This window comes from Danio rerio, chromosome 8, assembly GCF_052040795.2.
Source record: "Danio rerio strain M-AB ecotype USA chromosome 8, GRCz13ab, whole genome shotgun sequence".
Lineage (NCBI taxonomy): Eukaryota > Metazoa > Chordata > Actinopteri > Cypriniformes > Danionidae > Danio > Danio rerio.
Genome location: NC_141028.1, coordinates 32,003,957 through 32,025,000, shown reverse-complemented (window position 1 = coordinate 32,025,000; position 21,044 = coordinate 32,003,957). Strand labels below are relative to the sequence as shown.

The 21,044-nt window shown below is 33.4% G+C and overlaps 1 protein-coding gene across 13 annotated transcripts in view; it reads left to right on the top strand.

Annotated features, from left to right (window-relative positions):
• The window catches only part of slc20a2 (solute carrier family 20 member 2), a 117,617-nt gene that overhangs the window by 57,390 nt on the left and 39,183 nt on the right, over positions 1-21,044 (top strand). For 8 of the 13 annotated variants that reach the window (NM_001442378.1, NM_001442379.1, NM_001442380.1 and 5 more), the window contains 3 exon segments: positions 10,520-11,090; positions 16,861-17,001; positions 19,306-19,391. In NM_001442378.1, the coding sequence (NP_001429307.1) occupies positions 10,802-11,090; positions 16,861-17,001; positions 19,306-19,391 (516 nt within the window). In that variant the 5' untranslated portion in view covers positions 10,520-10,801. 13 annotated transcript variants of the gene reach the window in all.

Here is a 21,044-nt window from a genome sequence, read left to right as displayed (position 1 = left end):
ATAAAAGTTACAGAATTATATTTTATAAGATAAATATAAACCATTGAATAAAGACGACCGCACAAGTCTTCACGTTGTTTTGCAAATGTTGTTCAGCAACGTGGACACCAGTGGTGTTGAAAGCATCACATACTGTATTTATGAGGTATATTTCACCCAAAAGTGCCATTTCTGTCTTCTTGTAAGGATGTATTCGCAGCTGCAAAATCAAACGTGACGTGAGCAGCTGACCATGAGCTGTTACTACAGAGAGGGCGGGTGCGCGCCTGTGAATGAAGTTTACTTAAGTGAACAGAACCTGCATAGGCTGTGAATAACAGGTAATAAAGTTGTAAATAACATTCAGTTTGTGGAACAGAGTGATTGTTTGAGAGCCGCGCGGGAAGTATGAACAGCGCTTAGCAGTGAAAATGAAACAGAAAGCATGCACAACATATAAATAATCATATCGCATTTTAGAGTTATGATTAGGCTACGACAATCATTTGATAAGCTCTTGTCTTTCTTAGCGAACACAAATTGTTGTGCATTAGAAAAAAAAGTAGACCTACATATAATATTAGTATAGTTTTTTTTTTTACCATATGTTTGAGAAATAGCAATAATAATAGCCCACTCATATAAACCTTTATTTTACATTTACAGAATCGTGAGAAAATCGTGATCTTTATTTTAAGCAAAAAAAATCGTTTTTTAGCCAGAATCGTGCAGCTCTACTACACGCTATTGACTTTGTTTTGCCTATGGTGCCATGAAACTTTGCATATCCCATAATATTTAAATATTTTATCAATTGATATATTTTCATGTTCCACTCTGAGGACACTTGAATCCGTGCTTCTTTTATTTGTTGTCTTAATTGTCCTCCTGCTTGAGGTTGTGTGTGTTCATCTGATAGTGAATGCCTTTAGAGAGACATAATGCAGATATAATGGAGCCAGCAGTCCGTGTACACACCACTGAATGTCCTTGGTGTGACTGCACGCCTTTTCCTGACTCTGACAGAGGAATCACCCACCCTTCCTTCTCTCTGATTGGCCAGATCTCCCTCGTCATTCCTTCTTGCAACGCTGCATGGCCAATCACATCCGCCGTTGCCACCAAGCGTGTTTCTGTTTGGCCGGCCATGCTGTGATGCTGCTGCCTCTCTTTAAGAAGCAGTCTAGACTGCAGAGACGGGTTTTTCAATGAGAATCGAGCTCCCGCAACACGTCTGAACATCTCCATCTGGCAATTCCTCACTACATCTCACACAACGTTGCGATCTTTGCTTCATTTAAATTCATTGAGTGTTCTCATTGCTCCGGTTTCACTGTCATAACTCAGCACATCCATTTAGCATTTGCCCATTATTTCATTCACAGTCCCTCACATTTAGTCTGTCCATCTCTCATTTATCAAACCATTTTCTGACCCCACTTTCCTAAAAAAAGGGGGAAACTGTGAGCGCTGCAGAGGCTGAAGGTGAGTACACTCGATTAGAGTTTAGAGCGCTGCAGTCCGTACAGACGCAGTTTTACTGCACTCTCTTGTGTCGTGCCTAATGCAACAGGTTCTGTATGTACATCAGATACCGGACGGGGCATGTCAGTCAAGAGAATGCTTTGTGTAAACACTAGCCAGTATTCATTTTATTATTATTTTTATTTATATTACTATTATTCATATTCACACAAATAGTAGACAAAACTCTCTTTCTGTGCTTGATGATTAGAAATGATCAGGGTATTTTTTACTTATTTAAGGGCAATTTTTAATCAGCTTAATACTTGTAGCTTTGATGCTTTTTATGTTAAATATTTATATTTTATTTAAACCAAGTGTTATCAACAAACAATTTAAAATTATATTTAAACTGTACATATAAAATTATTCTTAATTGTTTTGCTCTTGTAAAACATTTTAAATGGTGTTTATTAAAGTAATAGACTTTATATAGAATAAATTCTTAATTATTAATACGGTTGGTTAATCGGATATAACCGAGAAAGTTTTGTGTGTGAATGACATGGCCTGTATTTTGGCTACAAACAAACATGTTTGGCCAGGATGTAAGTACTTATTCACTCACAGATCGACAGACACACACGCACGAACACAAAGAGAGTGAGAGAGAGAGAGAGAGAGAGACAGACGCATTAAATAAATAATCGAATAAATCACTGAAGCTGCCAAATCTATCTTAAAATTACTTTGTAGATCTGAGCGTTTTAAGGAAACCCAAACCAAATTAATTTATATTTCAACTTAAATGTACGACTGAAGCTTAATTTATTTCTTGAACATGGCTTCTATAAATAAAATCTGCTTTAAATGCACTGCTTTAAATGCACTAAATCAGAAGAATTAGATTTTATTTAAAAACATTTTGTTTGGTATTAATAGTTGGGTATAGCAAAAATCCATCTACATCTACTAACACTCTTTCTTGAAAACAAAATAATATCCTATTTAATATCTTATTTTAAATCATAGTAAATCTGTTTTTTTTTTTATTACAGTTTAAGAAGAGTATTTAAAATTTATAAGCAGTTGATTAAACTCCAGAACTAGGAGGTGACTAATCTAAACACCTCTGATTGGTTGCTTCATTCATAAGTGCAACAGACGTGTGTGTGATTGCTTTTAAGGCAAAAAATATATTTAAATGAATAAAAAGAAAGCTGCATGATGCAACAGCCACAGATCAAAATGTAATGCTGCACTTGTGACACCTTTCAATTGTTTCTGCATCACTTAATAAGCCATTTTTTGTCCTGTTTTGCTACAGGGCTCCGCACTGTGGTGATATTTTTCTCCCAGTGCTTGATTTGCTCTCCATGAGTTCATGGTGTTGAATATCATGCATTGTCTCAACTTTAATGTCATGGAATTTTTTAAAATCCGCGTAGAGCTGTGAAATGCATCATGAACCGTTGAGTGGGATTATGAACACTGTGTGAAAAATATCGATGGCATTATAGGTTTGCCTATGTGTTGTTGTGTTATGTATCAGCATTAAAGATGTTAAAAATAAGGATTTTGTCATAATTGCTTGATCCAAATCCTGAATGACTGACTTTCTTCAGTTGAACATGAAAGTAGATCTTTTAAAAATGGTTTCCTTACAATGGAGAGTCGGCAGTAACTAAAACTGATTAGTAGAAGACAGTCAGTCATGCAAGTTTGGAATGGCGTAAAAAATTTGAATCAATATCAGTTTATATATAAATAAATGTAAGTTTTTTTTTTTACCTTTCCCTTTAAATTATGCATGAAACAGAGGTCGGGATTTTTTTTTCTATTGTAAGAAATGAGATGGATCCCAAATCGCATACTTATGCACTATTTTACGCTTTTTATACAATAATGTAAGTAGTGTGTTCACACTGAAAGCTCTAAAAATATCAAGTGCACTTTAAATACCCAAATGATGCACTTATTCAACCGGAAAAATGAAGTGTGGATTGTTTGACACTTTATGCACTCAACAGCCGCTGCTTTGCTCGCGTAGCGGAAGGGGGGGAGCTTTCTTGCACTGACATTGGATTACTTCATTTTTATTGTGAAAGCAAAATTTTCCTTTGACAGTGATTTATAGCGCCTCCTGATGGTAAATGCGTTTATACTCATGTCAGGTATTTTTTGATAGATTGGCCATATATTTTGCTAATTTGGCAACCATCAAACATCATCAGGGAAATGGTTTGATTCTCCAAACAAAAAACATTAGTGTTCCATTTGGGACAACACTACATACTATGCTTTTGAGTGTGTGAGTGCATAAGTACATAGTGTATTGTGTGCCATTTGAGATGCAGCTATTGTAGTTGTAATGACTTGATTTTGTACACCAGGATCTGATTGCGTTATTGGATTGTGTGGAGTGTGAACTTTTTTTTTCTTTGATTTTAATCCTATGTCAATGTCAAAACAGCAGTGTGCTACACTCTCAGAAATAAAGACACAAAACCTGTCACTGGGGTGGAACCTGGGGTTGGTAGATATGGCAAAATTTTAGATCATATATATAGATATAATTCTTAACTTCGGTCGATACAATATAATTTCAATATCGATGTGGACTATTGAAAAGCCAGGAAAAAACTGGCAAGAACGCACACAATGGATGTCTGTACCTACAAATGTCTGCAAACTGAATTTGCAAAGTATTTACCTCCAGGCTTATATAACTTTTATTTAAAAATCAATTTATATATTGATATTGAATTATTGTCCAACCCTAGTGGAACCTTTTGAAAAAGTAAAATTTTAGGCCATACAAATGCACATTTGTACTTTAAAGGTACAAAAGTGAACATTAAAAGTAACGCTCTGTACCTTTAAAGTACTGCGAGTTACAGATTTGTGATTATGTATTAATATTTATGTTTAAAGGTACAAAAGTGTACATTTTGAAAAGTTACAGCCTTTTCAGTAAGCTTTTAATTAATGAAAAGAATTTAATGACCGAGTATCCTGAATTCATCTACCATGCTCAATGTATTTACCACTAAAAAGGCAAATGCATAATGCTGTAACTTTTAAGTATGTTATATGTAAATCCCAGATTGATCGGATTTCTCAATTTTAAACAGGATCAAATTTGATATGTAAGAGTGCAGATTATTGTTGTTATTGGTTTTACATACTGTGTCTTTAAATTGAAATCGAAATCCCAGACTGATTAGTTTTTAGCATTTTAAACAAGATAATATTTGTAAATAATAATGCAGATTATTGGTAATTTCAGTTTCATCTCTTTGAATAAGGCGGTTGTCTTCTCATAAATCGACTCAGTTCAGCAGTTGTATGAAAAACGTGCTTTGAAAGGAGCTGTCAGCAAATGAATCGCCGAAGCTGCTACACAGATTGCTAAAGAGCCGAAGGGCCCAAAACCAACAGACCTCATATTTCTGAGAGCAGCCGAAGCGTCTAATTTCATCCAAATTGTCTCAGCTTATCGCCCTATCCTCATGTCACATGGTTGTGGTAGTATAAAAAAAAAAAAAAAAGTCACCATTAGTTTTGGTTTTGAAATGCGGATCCAGATGGGCCATTTTCTAACAGATTTTTGTGCTTATCCTATTGCATTTATAAAAATAAAAAGGAAATGTTTTATTATTGTAGTTTAAATTAAGTGTTTTCTATGGTAGTATTTTAGCTGCTATTTTAATCGGGGGATTACTTGGTAATTTCCAAAAATTTCATATATGTCATTAAACTATTAAAATTACCATATTTATTTCATAAACTACAGAAGATAAAAATAGTTTTAAATAGTTACATAAAAAAACAACAACATACAAATAAAAAGCCATCAGACTTTCAATTCTTTTCCATTGTGTTGCAACCCTTGGGGTTATTGCACTAGATTAATGACAGTAATAGCATTAGTTGCAGCAGATTGATTTTACGGCACAATGTTAAACTTTGACACTCTTACAGTACTCGCATAGATTAAAAATAAAGGTCAAGGCTGAACATGGTCGATGATCTCCAAGTGGCGGTCTCCAAAATTAAACCAAGAGTGGTCTTATGCTGTGCGTACCATTCCTGTGCCCATAAAGTGAGGTTAATATTAAGTTAAACAAATGAAAAGCAACAACATATGGTTGTTAGACTATTACACATTTTTTGTGTTGTCAATATGCTTGTGTTCATAAAGTTCCCATTGGTTTGTGTGCACAGTTGTGTGCAATGTTTGTGTGTTTATAACCACCTCTGAGGATAATGGGGTCGCGAGTCACTGAAGTTGTTATCTTGAGAGTCACGGGCTAAAATGTTTGGAAATAGGCATGGGAGGATAACTGTTTTCAAGGTATACCACGGTTTGGAAATTCAAGGTTTTAAAACCACCAAAATGTTCTGCTATACCATTCCTAAGGTTTATGTAAGATTTTTTTATTTACTTTTTTGTCTTTAGGACAACATTATTTTCAGAAAAGATATCCAAAGACGTAATTTAAAAAAAGAAAGAAAAAATCTGTGTTTTTGAAACAAATTAGGACTAAAGTCAATGATTCATTTGAATTATTTAGCCTAACATGTTTACTTGGGGTATCTGCGGGGTCTTAATGTCTTCAATTTCAAAAAACTAATTTTAGGTCTTAAAAAGTCTTAAATCCACTGAAATTGTGTTGTAGTTCTTAAATCATTTTAAACAGGTTTTATTTTTCCATGTAAATCTATACCCAATTGAGCCAAAACCCATCCAATCACTAACAATATAATTCAATAAAAGTTCTAAAAATATATTTATTTATTCTCTGTTTACTTATTGATATGGCTAAATTATCTTCCTTACAATAACATTTGTTTAAAATGTATTTTTTTTTAAAGGTTTTAACTTGGCCATTAAAAAATCTTTAGGGTTTAGCCTTGTGTAAGTCTGAAATTTCATTTATTATGGTCTTAAAATGGTCTTTAAAAGTCTTAAATTGGACTTAATGAAACCTGTAGAAACCCTGTATACTGCTCCAAAATATTTAAAATGTTTCTCAGTATAAAATTTATTTATCACAATATCGTGAAACCGTGATATTTTTATCCACAGTTAACATACCATCAGCATCTTATACGGGCCCGTACCTATTTGGGAACCCCTTGCTTAAAGAGAAAGCTCAGCCTTAAATTAAAATTCTTTTGTCATTTATTCACCCTTCAGTACAAAAAAAAAAGCTATTTTGAAAAATTGACTTCCATAGAATTTGTTTTTTATACTATGGATGTCAATGTTCCAACATTTTTTAAAATAACTTATTTTATGTTACAAAAAAATGGTTTGGAACATGTCAAGTTCAATAAATGGAAGAATTACAAATTTTGGGTGAACAATCCCTTTAATATTTTAGTAAAATTAGTTATTTAAAATGTAAATATTTTGTAACTTGTAAATGCTTTATCAGCGATTTAATAACAATCTCAGCTTGTCTGGATTTGGGATTTATAGATGGGTGTTAAAAGGGATTTTTGCTTTATTCTGTAAACTATACAGTATGATATTCTTCTAAATAAAAAAAATCTCTTGTAATTTTTCTTGTAAATATAAAATGACAAAAATTGCTTGGTTTATATTCATTTTTAGACACCACAATAATAATATTTTACCTTAATTATTTTTTGTCTTAATATTATATCTAGCAATATTTGGTAAAATAAAGATTTTTAATCACAACAAAGGAAAATAACGATGCATTTTCTTAAAAGAAAATGTCATTATAGACTAAATCAGATATTAACATTTTGCCCAAAAACTTGAGCCCAATAATTTTTGATTTTTAGTTTTGTGTTTTTGTTTTCTTTTTTTAAACTGGTTTGAATGCCACTTCATGTGCGGTTATTAGAGCATACGGCCTGCACTGCTGCATTTAGCCCAGTTGTCCTGGGGCTTTTGGTTGTACTTGTCGCACTTTAAGCAAAGGTACATCCCCACTTCTATTATTTATGGTCAAAGCATATAATCTCTGCACCAGATTAAATCACAAAACACTGAATATCAAACAGGTTTCCTAAAAGTCCCCTTGTCAACATATAAGGCTGACTAAACTTAACCAAAACCGCCACACAGACCATCTTTTGTGCCAAAGTCAACAACCATGTGATATTTGATACGTGAGGTGTTGCCATTCACGGGACTCCTGTAAATACCTTGAGCATGTATTAGTCTGGATTTCGCACTGTTTACATTTAATTCCCTTTAAACAAAAGGCTCACTGAGGCGTAAGAATGCACCGTTGTCAAAACCTTGCGTTGACTTCTGTATCGCTTCAGAGCGGTGATTTATTTATTTATCTGTTTCCACCCTCTGCATTGCAGGTTAAGCCTGTGGTCGAGGACGCTCTGTAATTTTACAGGTGATGGTTCTTGACGTCACTATACCATGGTATACTGTGTCTTTGTAATGCTTTAAAGTCCGTCCAGTCATCAGCTGCTTGACTGATGCTCTAAATACCGTCCCGTCCCCCCGTGGTGTGGGATCAGTCGTTCCGATAAACAGCGCTGATCAGATTTCAGCAAGCACATAGTGGCCCATTTACAGACCTGCCGTTTTCCAGTGAATTTGACCCACTAAGAATCTTACAGCGGGGAAAGCAGGAAGGTTGGAGGCTGTAAGCAGGTATTAGGAGCTGGGACTCGCTGCTGTTTCACAGTGCAGCTGCAGCTCTGCTTGCTGTGTTTCGGTGGGACACGCAGACCTGAAGCCAAGCCAAGAACCGAGAGGAGGTGTGAAGCAGGAGCTATTGTTTTGCGGTCTGTTATGGACTGTGTTTTTAGTCACATTGTGTCCCGGTCGCACCTGAACGCTTGGCCCTCTGTGTTGGAGCGTGAGGTGGTCAGTTAATGTAAGTGCTTTTCTGTCTGATTCGTCTTTATTGGCTTGTTTCAGACTTTGGATGCATTTGATTTTGTGGACTTGCATTCATGTTGTCATACTGGGTTGATTTCAGCTTATCAGGTGATTATTGTAGCTTTTAAAATTTTTGATTTAGGTATTTTTTAGACAATAAAAATCAAACACGTCATAGTATCGTCATAATCTTTATGTAATCTGTTGAAATGTTCGATTGTAGTCAAATTTCTCATTATTAATCCTGTTACCACATGATTTTACTGTTTTTGCCAACAGTGTAATGTTGATTATTTTGACATCTTTGAAGGAAGAGACGTGATTCTGTCCTAAGCTGGTTTTGTCAAGAGCTACCTTCTGCTGTGTTTATTGTGGTGGAAAACACTGATTTCTCTTACATTTTTAGAAAATAATTGCAAAGGAAAGATCCAGATAGTTAGAAACCTGCAGTTCAAATCAATGTTTTCAACTGTATTGGATTCATCCCAAAGGTTTATTTCTTGTGTGTTCTTATTTCATGTTGTTCTACAATTATAGAATGTATTTTTTATTACAAATTATAGAAACTGACTACAAATTAATGTTTAGTTCTTTTGGTAGATAGCTTTTTCCGATTTAGTAATATTAACTTTATTTTAACTTTTTTATATTTTCATTTTGCTGTCTGACTAATTTTGATCTGAAAGATTACTTGAGGTTTATATTATTGAGTAATCTGGATTTTGTGAGTTTCTGGCTGTACTCAGTGTCTTTGTTAAAAACAAAAAAACAAACTATTAAACATTTTTTTCCCTAGTTTAGAATAACCACCAACCAATATTTAGTTCCTGAATAGCATTTTAAGTGACTAAATCTTAATTTTGTAATTTATACTTTTACCTGTGTTGTTATTTGACTTATTGTAATTACTAGAAAAATGTTTATAAATGATTTAAGCTGTATTTAAACATAGATTTCTTGAGATCTGTTTATTAAAATCCTGTTAAAGCTTTGTATTGATATCTCTTTTTTGTTTTAAAAAAAGTTTAAGGTTTATAAAAACAACTAATAATCAATATTTGGTTCCTAACTTGGTATTGCTTCAGAAAGAATTTTCACAGCCCCCCCAAGGAATTCTCAAGATTAATACACTAATACATATTTTCTTATAAGGAGCTTCTTGTTTGACTGTTTGTTATTGTGATCTAGGCTCTCTTTTGCATTGTATATTTGAAAAATTATTAGACCAAAATGTACCATTTAAAGTTAGTTACTTTCTTTATTTAGATTTTGTCGTTGTTTAAACATTTTCTAAATATAAATGCATGTGAAAGTTTTATTGGGGTTGATAAGTAATTTTGACCTAAACAGTAGGCACCTTTTTTACATACTATTTGATGTTTTCTATCATGTTCAACACTTTATTTTGATATGTACAAAGTAGGGCTGCACAATATATCGTTTCAGCAAATAATATCGCAATGTGCTTATTTGCAATAGTAACATCTCAAAGATATGTAATGTCCAGTCTGAATTCTAGTTGACCAGGAGTTACAGAATTGCATTTAATCACTGTATTTATATGGAATTTATATGATTTATGCTTAAAAAAAAACTTTTCTTACTTAGAATTTTTTGTCTTGTTTCTAGCCCAAATATCTACATGTCAAAGCGAAACCAAGATTATTTCACAGACTCCACTGGCAGATAATATTATAATAACATGCAACAAAAAAAACTCCTAATTTTCACTTTTTTATTTATTTTTATTTTTGTATTTATTTATTTTTTTATGGTGAAAACTAAACAATATTTTTACTTGAGCTTAGATATTTTGATATTTGGACTAGAAACAAACAAAAAAAAGTTAGAAAAGCATTTTTTGCAGTGCGATTTATTTAATTGTTCTACCTGAATACTGTTAGACTGCCCAGAAAACCACAAAATAGTGCTAAACTTGTCTTGTGAAACTGTATTCATATCACAAAGTTTATTGCAGAAAAATAAAATAAAGCAATATCAGATTTTTCCAATATCATGTAGTACAAAGTGTTCTATTATTGTATTTATATAATATTTCTTTCCTGCTTTAACATTTTGTTTGTCTTCCCGAAACCTGTTTGTTAAACAGCTTCATTTCCTCTGATCTTTTATTCCACCTGTCAGTGTGAACATTGTGTAATGATGTCCCCATCTCTCTTGTTTTGACAGCTGAAGGCGTCTTTGTGGACGGGACACTTTGAGGGCCAAACAATGGAATGCTCTCTCCTGCCTTCACCGCACTGCACTCAACAGACTGAGGTTAAACGCTTTAGTTAGCAGTGTGCCTCTTCCCAAAAAACTCTCTTTAGCTAGGGGAAAGTTGGGAGAAATAAAACAAAAAACACACAAGTGAAGGAAAACGACCTTCATAGTACAGCACCTTATTCCACTTCTTTGTAGTTCGAGTTTGTCTTGGATTCTTTCAGAAGCTTTACGTGCACAAACACCAAGATGGATTTGGAATCGTATCTGTGGATGGTGGTGATTGGCTTCATTATAGCCTTCATCCTGGCATTTTCGGTGGGAGCCAATGACGTGGCCAACTCATTTGGGACGGCGGTGGGGTCAGGAGTGGTGACGCTACGTCAGGCCTGCATTCTGGCATCCATATTTGAGACCCTGGGCTCCATGCTCCTTGGTGCCAAGGTCGGGGAAACCATCCGGAAGGGAATTATAGACGTCAGTTTGTACAATGACACAGTGCCCATACTGATGGCGGGAGAGGTCAGCGCCATGGTCGGTAAGTGATGGCTCATTTAAAGTTGAAAGCTCAATGTGTCATTGCGAAGATTAACGATGGAGAAGCTTACTGAGGCATTTGTTTGTTCAATGTTGGCTGCCGGATTCTGGTAGTTGTAACCACTGTGAAAAAAAAAGTTGTTGCTGCTTTTACATTTTGAAGTTGAAGCAATTTAACTTTACAAGTTATTTAATGTTGCATTGAAACTTGATTAACTTATTTAAATGAATTCTATTACATGTTACTACATGTAATTACATAGCTTTATACTACTACAAACTACATGTAACTGCTTTTGATGACATTTTTGATCATATACTTTTTATTAATGCCGAGTTTTTAAGAAATCACTTCCAAAAAATTTATCACACTTTATTTTAAGGTTTCAGTCTCGAAATTAAACTGTGCATCAGCCACAGCCATGTCACCCTGCAGCCCAAGACCGGTTACTCACTGAAGCTAAGCAGGGCTGAGCCTGGTCAGTACCTGGATGGGAGACCACTAGGGAACACTAGGTTGCTGTTGGAAGTGGTGTTAGTGAGGCCAGCAGGGGGCGCTCAATCTGTAGTCTGTGTGAGTCCTAATGCCCCAGTAAAAGTGAAGGGGACACTACACTGTCAGTGGGCGCCGTCTTTCAGATGAGACGTTAAACCGAGGTCCTGACTCTCTTTGGTCATTAAAAATCCCATGGCTCTTCTCGTGAAAGAGCAGGGGTGTAACCCCGGTGTCCTGGCCAAAGTCCCTCTATCGGCCCTTACGATCATGGCCTCCCAATCATCCCTTTCCACCGAATTGGCTCTATCACTGTCTCTCCACTCCACCAATAGCTGGTGTGTGGTGAGCGCACTGGCTCCATTGTCCTGTGGCAGCCATCGCATCATCCAAGTGGATGCTGCACACTGATGGTGGTGTGGAGAGACCCCCCCCCCTTCATGATTGTGAAGCACTTTGGGTGTATGGCCATACACAATAAATGCGCTATATAAATACACATTAAATTACATTACTTCTGAAATCGCATACTTATTGTATGTAAAAACAGTTTGTTAGCAGTCTAAATTCACAGTATTTGAAAAACAGTTGGTAGGAAGTTCTGTTACTTCCAGGAAGATTCTGAAGTGCGCATCCAGTGGCGCTTTGCTTTCCCATAGTGCAGCAAAAGAGAATATATAAGGGAGAGAAGCTACACAGCTGTCAGACAAATGGTAGATGTACTATATCCAAATTCCATTCACACTATTTCTAATTATACTGTATAGAACACTTTTCTAATTGTTTAAATTTTGTACCTACTTGACGACTATGAGATTTTGGGCACAGCTTTTAACTTTTGCCTCAAAAAATTGCTGCTTATTAAGGTAGTAGTGTTGTCTTTATACTTTATTTTGGTATCAATCTGGAAGTTTTAAAAGCGGCCATTTTTCCGTTTTAACATTTGATTGCTGTTGAGCGTGTACTTAAACACTGCTGATTGCCCATTGTGTTCATGTGCTCAACAGAAATCACTGTGATTGGCCTTGAAGGTTATCAGTTCACTGCACTTTACTGGTGTTCACAGAGTGCAAACACAGATATAGGGACACTGTTATGTTTCAGAACCTTGAAGATCTGTCCATCCATTAACTGATCGCTATAGACAGTCTAGCTGATCTTCGCGGCTTTGAAATGCTATAAGGATGTGTTCAAATGTTAGCAGGGAATAAACGTTGTTAATTTCTGTACTGATTACCGAAATTACAGAAATTACAGTATCGTGACAAGACTATAATCTAGTAGTTAAGTTTACATATTTGTTCTGATTAGGGGTGTAAGGGCTAGGACACACCAAGTTGACGGTCGGAAGTTTCTGTTTCCTATTCTAAAGTAAAACTTTGTTAGTTTGGGAAATAAATTGTTTGGGCTAAAAGTTACTTTTAAAAGTAATATATTACTATTGTGAGTCACTTCGTTTTTTTTTTTTTAGTTACTAAATAAGTTGCTTAGTAGGGCTGCATGATAGTGGAAAAAATGGACAATGCGATATTTTGTTTTTCTGCGATATACATGGCGATATGAATATAATTTCACAAAAAGTGACATAAAAGAATTCATACATCTACATAAAACAAAAGCCATTTGCAAGCATAGATTAATTCAATAAAACAAAGATAATCTTTTATAATTTTCTGTGGAGTCTTAGAACATAAATTCAACATTAATCAAATAACATTGAATTGTCTTTATTGTATAAATAATTTAATACAATACAATCTTTGTGAATTTCTTAGTTATTCGCTTGATGTCTTAGTCCCAGTTCCTTAAAACACATCCAAATGAAAATCTTTTTCTCTATTAGGGTTCACATTAGCTATAACTCCACAAATCATGTTCTGAAATGTGGTGGTCATTGTAATCACAACTCATATTGCAGATCCTGGGATGGGACTACTGCATATTCACACATTGCGATATCGATGCTAAAACAATATATTGTGCAGCCCTATTACTTAGTTACTTTTTAAGGAGAGTAATGTGAAAGTATTTTATTTTATTTTTTTTAAAAGAAATTAAGATTAAGGCTTAAACTTGTTATATATAAGTTTTAAAAGTAACTTTACCCAACACTGCTTATAAACTGCTAATATGTTAATAATAGAGATGCTAACAAGCAACTACTTAATAGAGACAATAACTTAAGTACTACAGAGAAATTGGTTTAAAAAATTTCTGTTATCAAATGGATGCTTTCAGTTTTTAATGAAATCACACGTCTTTGGGAGTTTTTATAAATTTAGCTTACTCAAGATGGAAATTCTGTCATCCAGTGTTTATACTTTGGCAAGTGTTTTTATTCTTGGTTCGGGTGTGAAAAGCTCAATATGGGTTAGCAGCAGTTTACTGTTAACAAAGCGCCCATATTGCTGACAGAGTTGTGGATGAACATGTAAAAATATGCTGCTTGCTTTCTCCTTAATATATACAACAAAATTACATTGGTGAGAACCATAAAGAACCATCTGATCCTAGTAGGTTGGATGTTTGCACAAGCTTTGCAATTTAGTGCTTTAGTAAAGTCATGTCACGTTTATTCATATAGCATGTTATACAGTAGATTGCTTTACATTAAGCAGCTGAAAAACAGTAATAAACATTGAACAAAAAGTGTCAGCATTGCTTTCAGATGGAGTTAGAGCTTAATTTTATTTAATGAATTATAAAGTAGCAAGAAAGGAGATCTTGCTAATGTTGCAATTATAAAGTAATTGTAATTATGTTATGTAAAATAATTTGACATTTACAAAAACTAATCATGATTTATTATTTAGTTAGGTTATATATGACTCCGTTGGAAAAGCTATAGAAATGAAAGATCAAAGCATGCTCATTAGTCTCTGGGAATACAATATATCAGCAATATAAGTCATCAATAATATAATAAAATTATTGGCAAGATCTGTTAAAGTGAATAAATCATGGATTTTTCCAACAGAGACATAAGAACTGCATTTTGTAAATAACTGATCAAAATCAATCATTTGGATGGTCGCTTGTAGTTTCCTTATTCTCTGCAATTAAGTTTTAAAAAATAAAGTTAATTGTCCTCTTTATTTGTTTGCCTTTTTATTTTTGGAAGGAATCAGAAATCACACCCAAGACTTGTGTTTATCAGCTTATATAAGGTTTACGAATATAATATAGTATAATATATTATAATATAATATAATATAATATAATATAATATAATATAATATAATAGGGCTGCACAATATTGTTTCAGCATCTATGTCATTGTAAAATATACCATTAACAGAGTGAAACTTTATCATTTTCATGTGTTTTAAAGTTATTTCAAGAGAGTGTAAATCATTCAGCCACAAAAAGTACTTTGGTAACTTTAATGAAGTACAATTTTACTGAATTATTAATACAATGCAGACTATAAAGTGTTATTTTACATTTCATTATTCAATTTCTGTACCTGTGTACTGTTTGACTCCGCGCAAAACCATAAAGCATTTTTCGTTGCTCTGTTTATTTTTATACAGGCTTCACACCCTTACAAAATCACCCCAATCAATCTAAATGAATTATTTCTTTCCAAATAGAGCTATTCAAGTCATCTGGGGAAATTGTATTCATATCACAATATATATAGTGAAAAAACGAAATATTGATTTTTTTTTTCCAATATCGTGCAGCCCTGTAATGTTTATTAATATAATATGAAAATGTATTCGTTATCAGAATCAGCCAAAATTTGTCATTACTACTAATAATTTAGCCTTCTAACAATTTTTTAAACTAAATGTTTATTGCAGCCATACTCAGAATGCTGTAAACATAGTTTGCTCTCTAATGTTACTATATAAGTGCACTGTAAAAACAGCTGGTTTCCACACAATTGATTTGTTTGGAGACAACATTAAGGATTTAAGTTAACTTATTAGTTTTTACAAATAAAAAAAAATGCATTGAACGTAAAACAGTTATGTTTGTTCCCAAAAAACTCCAGAATTGTTGTTGCAGCTCATTTTAAATGGGTAGTTAAATGAGTAGTTTGAACAAAACGTCATTTTTTTATGTTAATAAAAAATGTGGTTTGGAGTGTAAATAAAAAACACATAAGTATGTGTTTAAATACCAATGTACTAAAACAGGGTAGACTAAACGCACAATACATATACAGTACGTGTAATTTTTAACAAAATCACATCCATTTGGTAGTATACAAAAGACAATAACAGTATTGTTTTCAAAATTTGCTCTTCCTAAAAAAGCTTTAATTTTTGTTTGAAAAAGCAGCGTTTCCATCCAATGAGTCAAAGAGAACAAAATTGTCACTTCCTGATTAATTGGTGCCAAATATCAACAGTAAAAATGGAATTTATTGAGGTAGGATAAGCTGTGTCAATCTTTTTCTCATTTAATAAATTACTTGTTCTTCAGAAGACTGTACTGTATGTTAACGTGGTGGTGTTTGAAGTCATTAGACGCGGAGCACAGTGATACTTTGATATAACTCTTGATAGTTCTGGAGGTAATTAATAATATAATAACACTAATGCTGGGATGATTAGGCATTTTAGAAAGACCAAGGCAAAATTTTTGCTGCTTTACAATGCGGTGAACCTTCTGGTTTTTCCATTCACGCACATTTTTATCAACACATGATCTTTTGTAACAAAATCACATGACATTTAGTGCGTATACTGGAATTTGTTCGGTAAAACTGTTTCTATCGTAGTTTATGCAATTTTTTCATACTGAATAAAAAGTTTTTTTTAAACTCAAAATAGATCTTGCTGTTTTTAATCAACTGTTTTTTACACGCTTATACAAAATGTGCATAAAAATTGGTGGATGGAAACGTAGCTAATGATATTGTGTAAAAACGCACTGAATCTGTTCAACAATTTTTTATTCAGGGGACTTTGATTTAAAATGCTTAATTTATGTGGATTAACTCCATATTTGCTCTTTTTATGAATGTTATGAAGTGTTTAAGTTTTGGCTTTTAAATTAAGCATTTTATTCTAATTACATACAATTATATTGCAAAGATCAACAAACATTTTATGTGGTTTGGTACAACGTGAGGGGGAGTAAATGATGACAGAATTTTCATTTTATTGTGAACAAAATCTCTGATGTCTTTTAATAATGAATGGCTACATTGTAATGTTTTATAGTATCCCGTAGAGATTGGACTGAAGGCAGAAGGGAGGAGAACATATGGCAGAAAGGCTTTTTTCGTTGCTCCACCTCCCACTCATTTTCCTGTCTCTTTCAGGGTCTGCGGTTTGGCAGCTCATCGCCTCTTTTCTGAAGTTGCCCATTTCTGGAACTCATTGCATTGTGGGATCTACTATTGGCTTCTCCATGGTTGCTATTGGCACTAAAGGAGTACAGTGGATGCAGTTAGTCAAAATTGGTAAAAAAAATTATAATAATTTATCATGCTATGGTATGTAATTGCATGCCAGGAAATGTTGAACCTTTAATGTACAGTATATTTATAAAATCTGTTACTGTTTCTGCTATCTAATTAATATTTTAAAAATATTTTCTAAATAAATACATCACTCGGAATGTTCTGATTAAATCCAGAATTAAATTAGTAAATTAAGACACTTATGATGTAACAAAAATTCAGAATCAAAAAAATGCTGTTCTTTTGAATTTTCTATTTAACAAAGATTTTTATTTATTTTTTTATTTCAGTGATGATTAATTAAAGGGAGAGTTTACTCAAAAATTTAAACTTTCTCACAGTTTGCTCTCTTCGAAATGGTTCCAAACCTTCATGAATTTATTTTTTCTGGTGAATACGGATGCAAAGATTAACCGGTTTCACTATTAACTGCAATTTAATTTATCACAGTTAACTAATCATAAAGGCTTCTCAACACCACGTTTCTGCATGGAACATGACTGCTGCAAATAAACAAATTTATGCCAACTGTGCGTTAGTTTAAATTTTCGAGCTTGAATACCAAGGCTAATATGCATGCAAACTGGAGCTGAGGCTATTAACTAAAGGCCATTCTCATATCGTGTCTTTTGTGCATGCAATTTCGTTATTTTCAATGGAGGCACATATTGGGAGCGCCATGCTCACACTTTCCAGGCGCACCTAGTTGAAAAAATGCAGTGAGCGCACCGCAAGTCACGTGACAAGAACTGACTGGTCAGCTTTATACTTTGCATGGAATATATTTTTAGTCCAAAAAGAAATAAGACTAAATAAAAATACTAAACAATTGTGTAATAGTTGATCAAAAGTGCCTTTCAGACAGAGGTTTAGCAGCCTTTGACCACATTTGTTCTCTTTAAAAGGAAAATACTTGGCTAATATGAAGCTTAGATTTACATTAGACAAATAATTTTATCTATTAATTCTTATTTTTATTTATTTATTTATTCATTTAATTATTTATTCATTTATTTATTCATTGTTCAGTGTAAAATTATTACTTCCAAATAAATTAAGTCCAAAGAAAGAAATGGACTATTATTTGTTTTTTTTTTATTATTATTTTGTGCTGTATTCTTTAGTTACTGAGCAGAAATAAATAACATTTTAAAATATTAGGAGTTTTCATGTGAATTTCAAAAGTGTTATGTTTTGAAATTAATGAATACATAATAATCGTGATAACCATGAAACCATGATTATTCTTTAGACTATAATCATACAACCTAAATCTAGAATAGTTGCATCCCTACTGGGGAACACAAAATAAGATACTTTGAAGAATTCAAAGCCAAAGTAGAAAAAAAAATGCTCTGGATGTCAATGGTTACAAGTTTCCAAGATCTTTCTAAATATCTTCTTTTGTTTCAAAGAAGAAGGAACTCAAACAGGTTGTTGATTGAAGGTTGGCAGAATTTAGATTTTTGGGTGAACTATCCCTTTAAATTGATAAAATCTCAACTTTTTTTACTTTAAAAGGTGTAAAATAAATGCTTGTCTTTTCAACTTGGTCCATCTAATAATCAATCATATATCATCAATCATAATAATATAAATCATGATTACCACCAAAATGTGTATAGTTTATATTTTTATATTTTACCAAATCAACAAGGCATTAATGGACAGCCAAAGAGTATATAGACTCCTTGAAAATTCTCAGATTCTCTGGATTTATGTTTAAGTTATATGCTTGAGTAAAATGTAATTTAGTTTTATTGTGTAAAAAAAATGCAGGACATTTTTCTAAATTACTATAAAAATATTGCCAGGGAGCATAACAAAAACAGCACAATGTTTTGAGTTTTTATTGATCATTGGACAAGACAATACCAGTGTTTTAAATTCCGTAGCTGTACATGTTTGTATTATATAACAGTAATATTTTGTGGAATAACCCTGATTTTTTAGTCACAACAAATTAAACCACTTAGCATCATTGAAATAAAGATTTTTTATTTTATTTTAATCTATTTTAAAGTGTTTAGTTAAATTGTAACAATATTTCCCAGTGTTATTCTCATTGATGAGCATTCAACACTAAGGAACATTACACATTTGTCCAACCTCAAGCAATATTCTGTGTGTGTGTTTATGTATTGTTCCCTAGAGTGACATTTTCTCATTTATGTTGTCAATGCTATTCTATCTAAGATGTGTAATTTATTTATCATGGCCTGTTGGCCTTTCTGCCTCCAGCAGTGAAATGCGTCATTACTGTGGCGTGTTATTGATTTAATAATTGCTGTTTGTGTGATGCAGTTTCCTCGTGGTTCATCTCACCTTTGCTGTCTGGTCTCATGTCTGGCCTGCTCTTCTTCGTCATTCGATATTTCATTTTGAGCAAGGTGAGTCAGGTCGACTATTACTCTGTCTTACATCTCCTTATATCACTGATCTCGCTTTGACAAATTTTAACGTCAGTGTAGAAAAAGAAAAAAACAGATCAATGCTCATATGGACTTATAAGGGGTCCTATTATGCAAAAATCCCTATAATAAGGACTTTAAAAACAGCTGTGTGGCAACAGTGTGCGAGTATAACCAGCCTCTAATTCTAAACATTTATTAATTATATTTTTTTATGATCACACTTAATAAAAACAGTCTGCAGGAAGACTTTGGTTGACATTCTTCCTTTGAACATGTCATCAATGGGGGAAAGTCAAGCCTATTATTGAAATCTCTCCCTATTACCATAAACAGCCCTGAGTGCGAAGCAGCCATCCAGCATACCTTAATTGCTGATGATGATGTTAGTGACTAAGGCCTCGTTTACATTGATTCTTTTTCGTTTTATAACGCATACGTTTTGCTAGTGTTACACCATCTATCCACACTACCCCAGAGTTTTCGCGCCCTGAAAACTGAGCTTTTTGAAAACACTGAAGGAGCCATTTTCATTTTAAAATGCTGCTGCTCTGTGTCAGTGTGGATTGAGGAAAATAGAGACATCTGAAAACAAAAGAGGGGCTGCAGTCATTCGCCTGATGCAATCTGATTGGGGCTTTTTACTCCATATTAAGTAGCCTGCACAACACAGTTTTGCATCATTACCTTGTAAGTTCAGACTTTGCAAGATATGGAAAACAAACTCCCGTGGACACGTCGGGCAATTCTTCAAAGGGAACAGTGTACTTTATAACCTCATTCACATCACCCTGGCTATCTTAACAATAAAATAAAAACATGATTTAAGGAACTGCCTACTTTCATTTTGATATTAACTTAACAGACACTAAAAATGTTGAGGCATCATGTAGCTACATATTTTTTTGAATGTCATCTTAACTGTATACATATTTATAACAAAATGGAGCATGTAGCATAACTGCCTCCTTTCATTCTCATTGAAAATACAAAACATACATTGATTCAGTAGACCAAAATCGCGGAATATATCGTCAGATATAAACAACAAGATGAATTAAATATCACGTTTAACAAATATAGTGAGATTAGATCCAGCAGTTGATTTTTTTTTTCCCATTTCAGCAAAAATGGCAGAACTCTACTTGCTCACTTTAGGATATTTTTTGTGTGGTCCCCATAGATCTGCTATCTACTAAATGGAAACAAAACTATTTGATCATACCATGATCATTAAAATACAATCAAGCAGACCAATTTACTTAAACTATTAGTAACTTTGAGTAATCACCATATGACTTAAATAGTATTATAAGTTTAGAGATAAATACCCACCCACATTTAGATTGGTCTCAACAATATTCTGTTGTTCTAAATAGAAAAGCTCATTGGCCTGTACATTCTAAGCATGCCTAAAATAATGCCACAAACTCACACAGGGGCTTACTTCTTACAGTCTCACCTTCTCATCATGTTTTGATTGAGATTTACGTCAAACATTGAATAAAATTGCATATTTCAAAGAACTTCACAGGATCTTTAAGTATTTTTTTTTATATTATTCTGATGACTAGTGTAAACCTTAAAGTGCAGTAGAAGCCTTTTACTGTCATATATATACCATTTGAAATA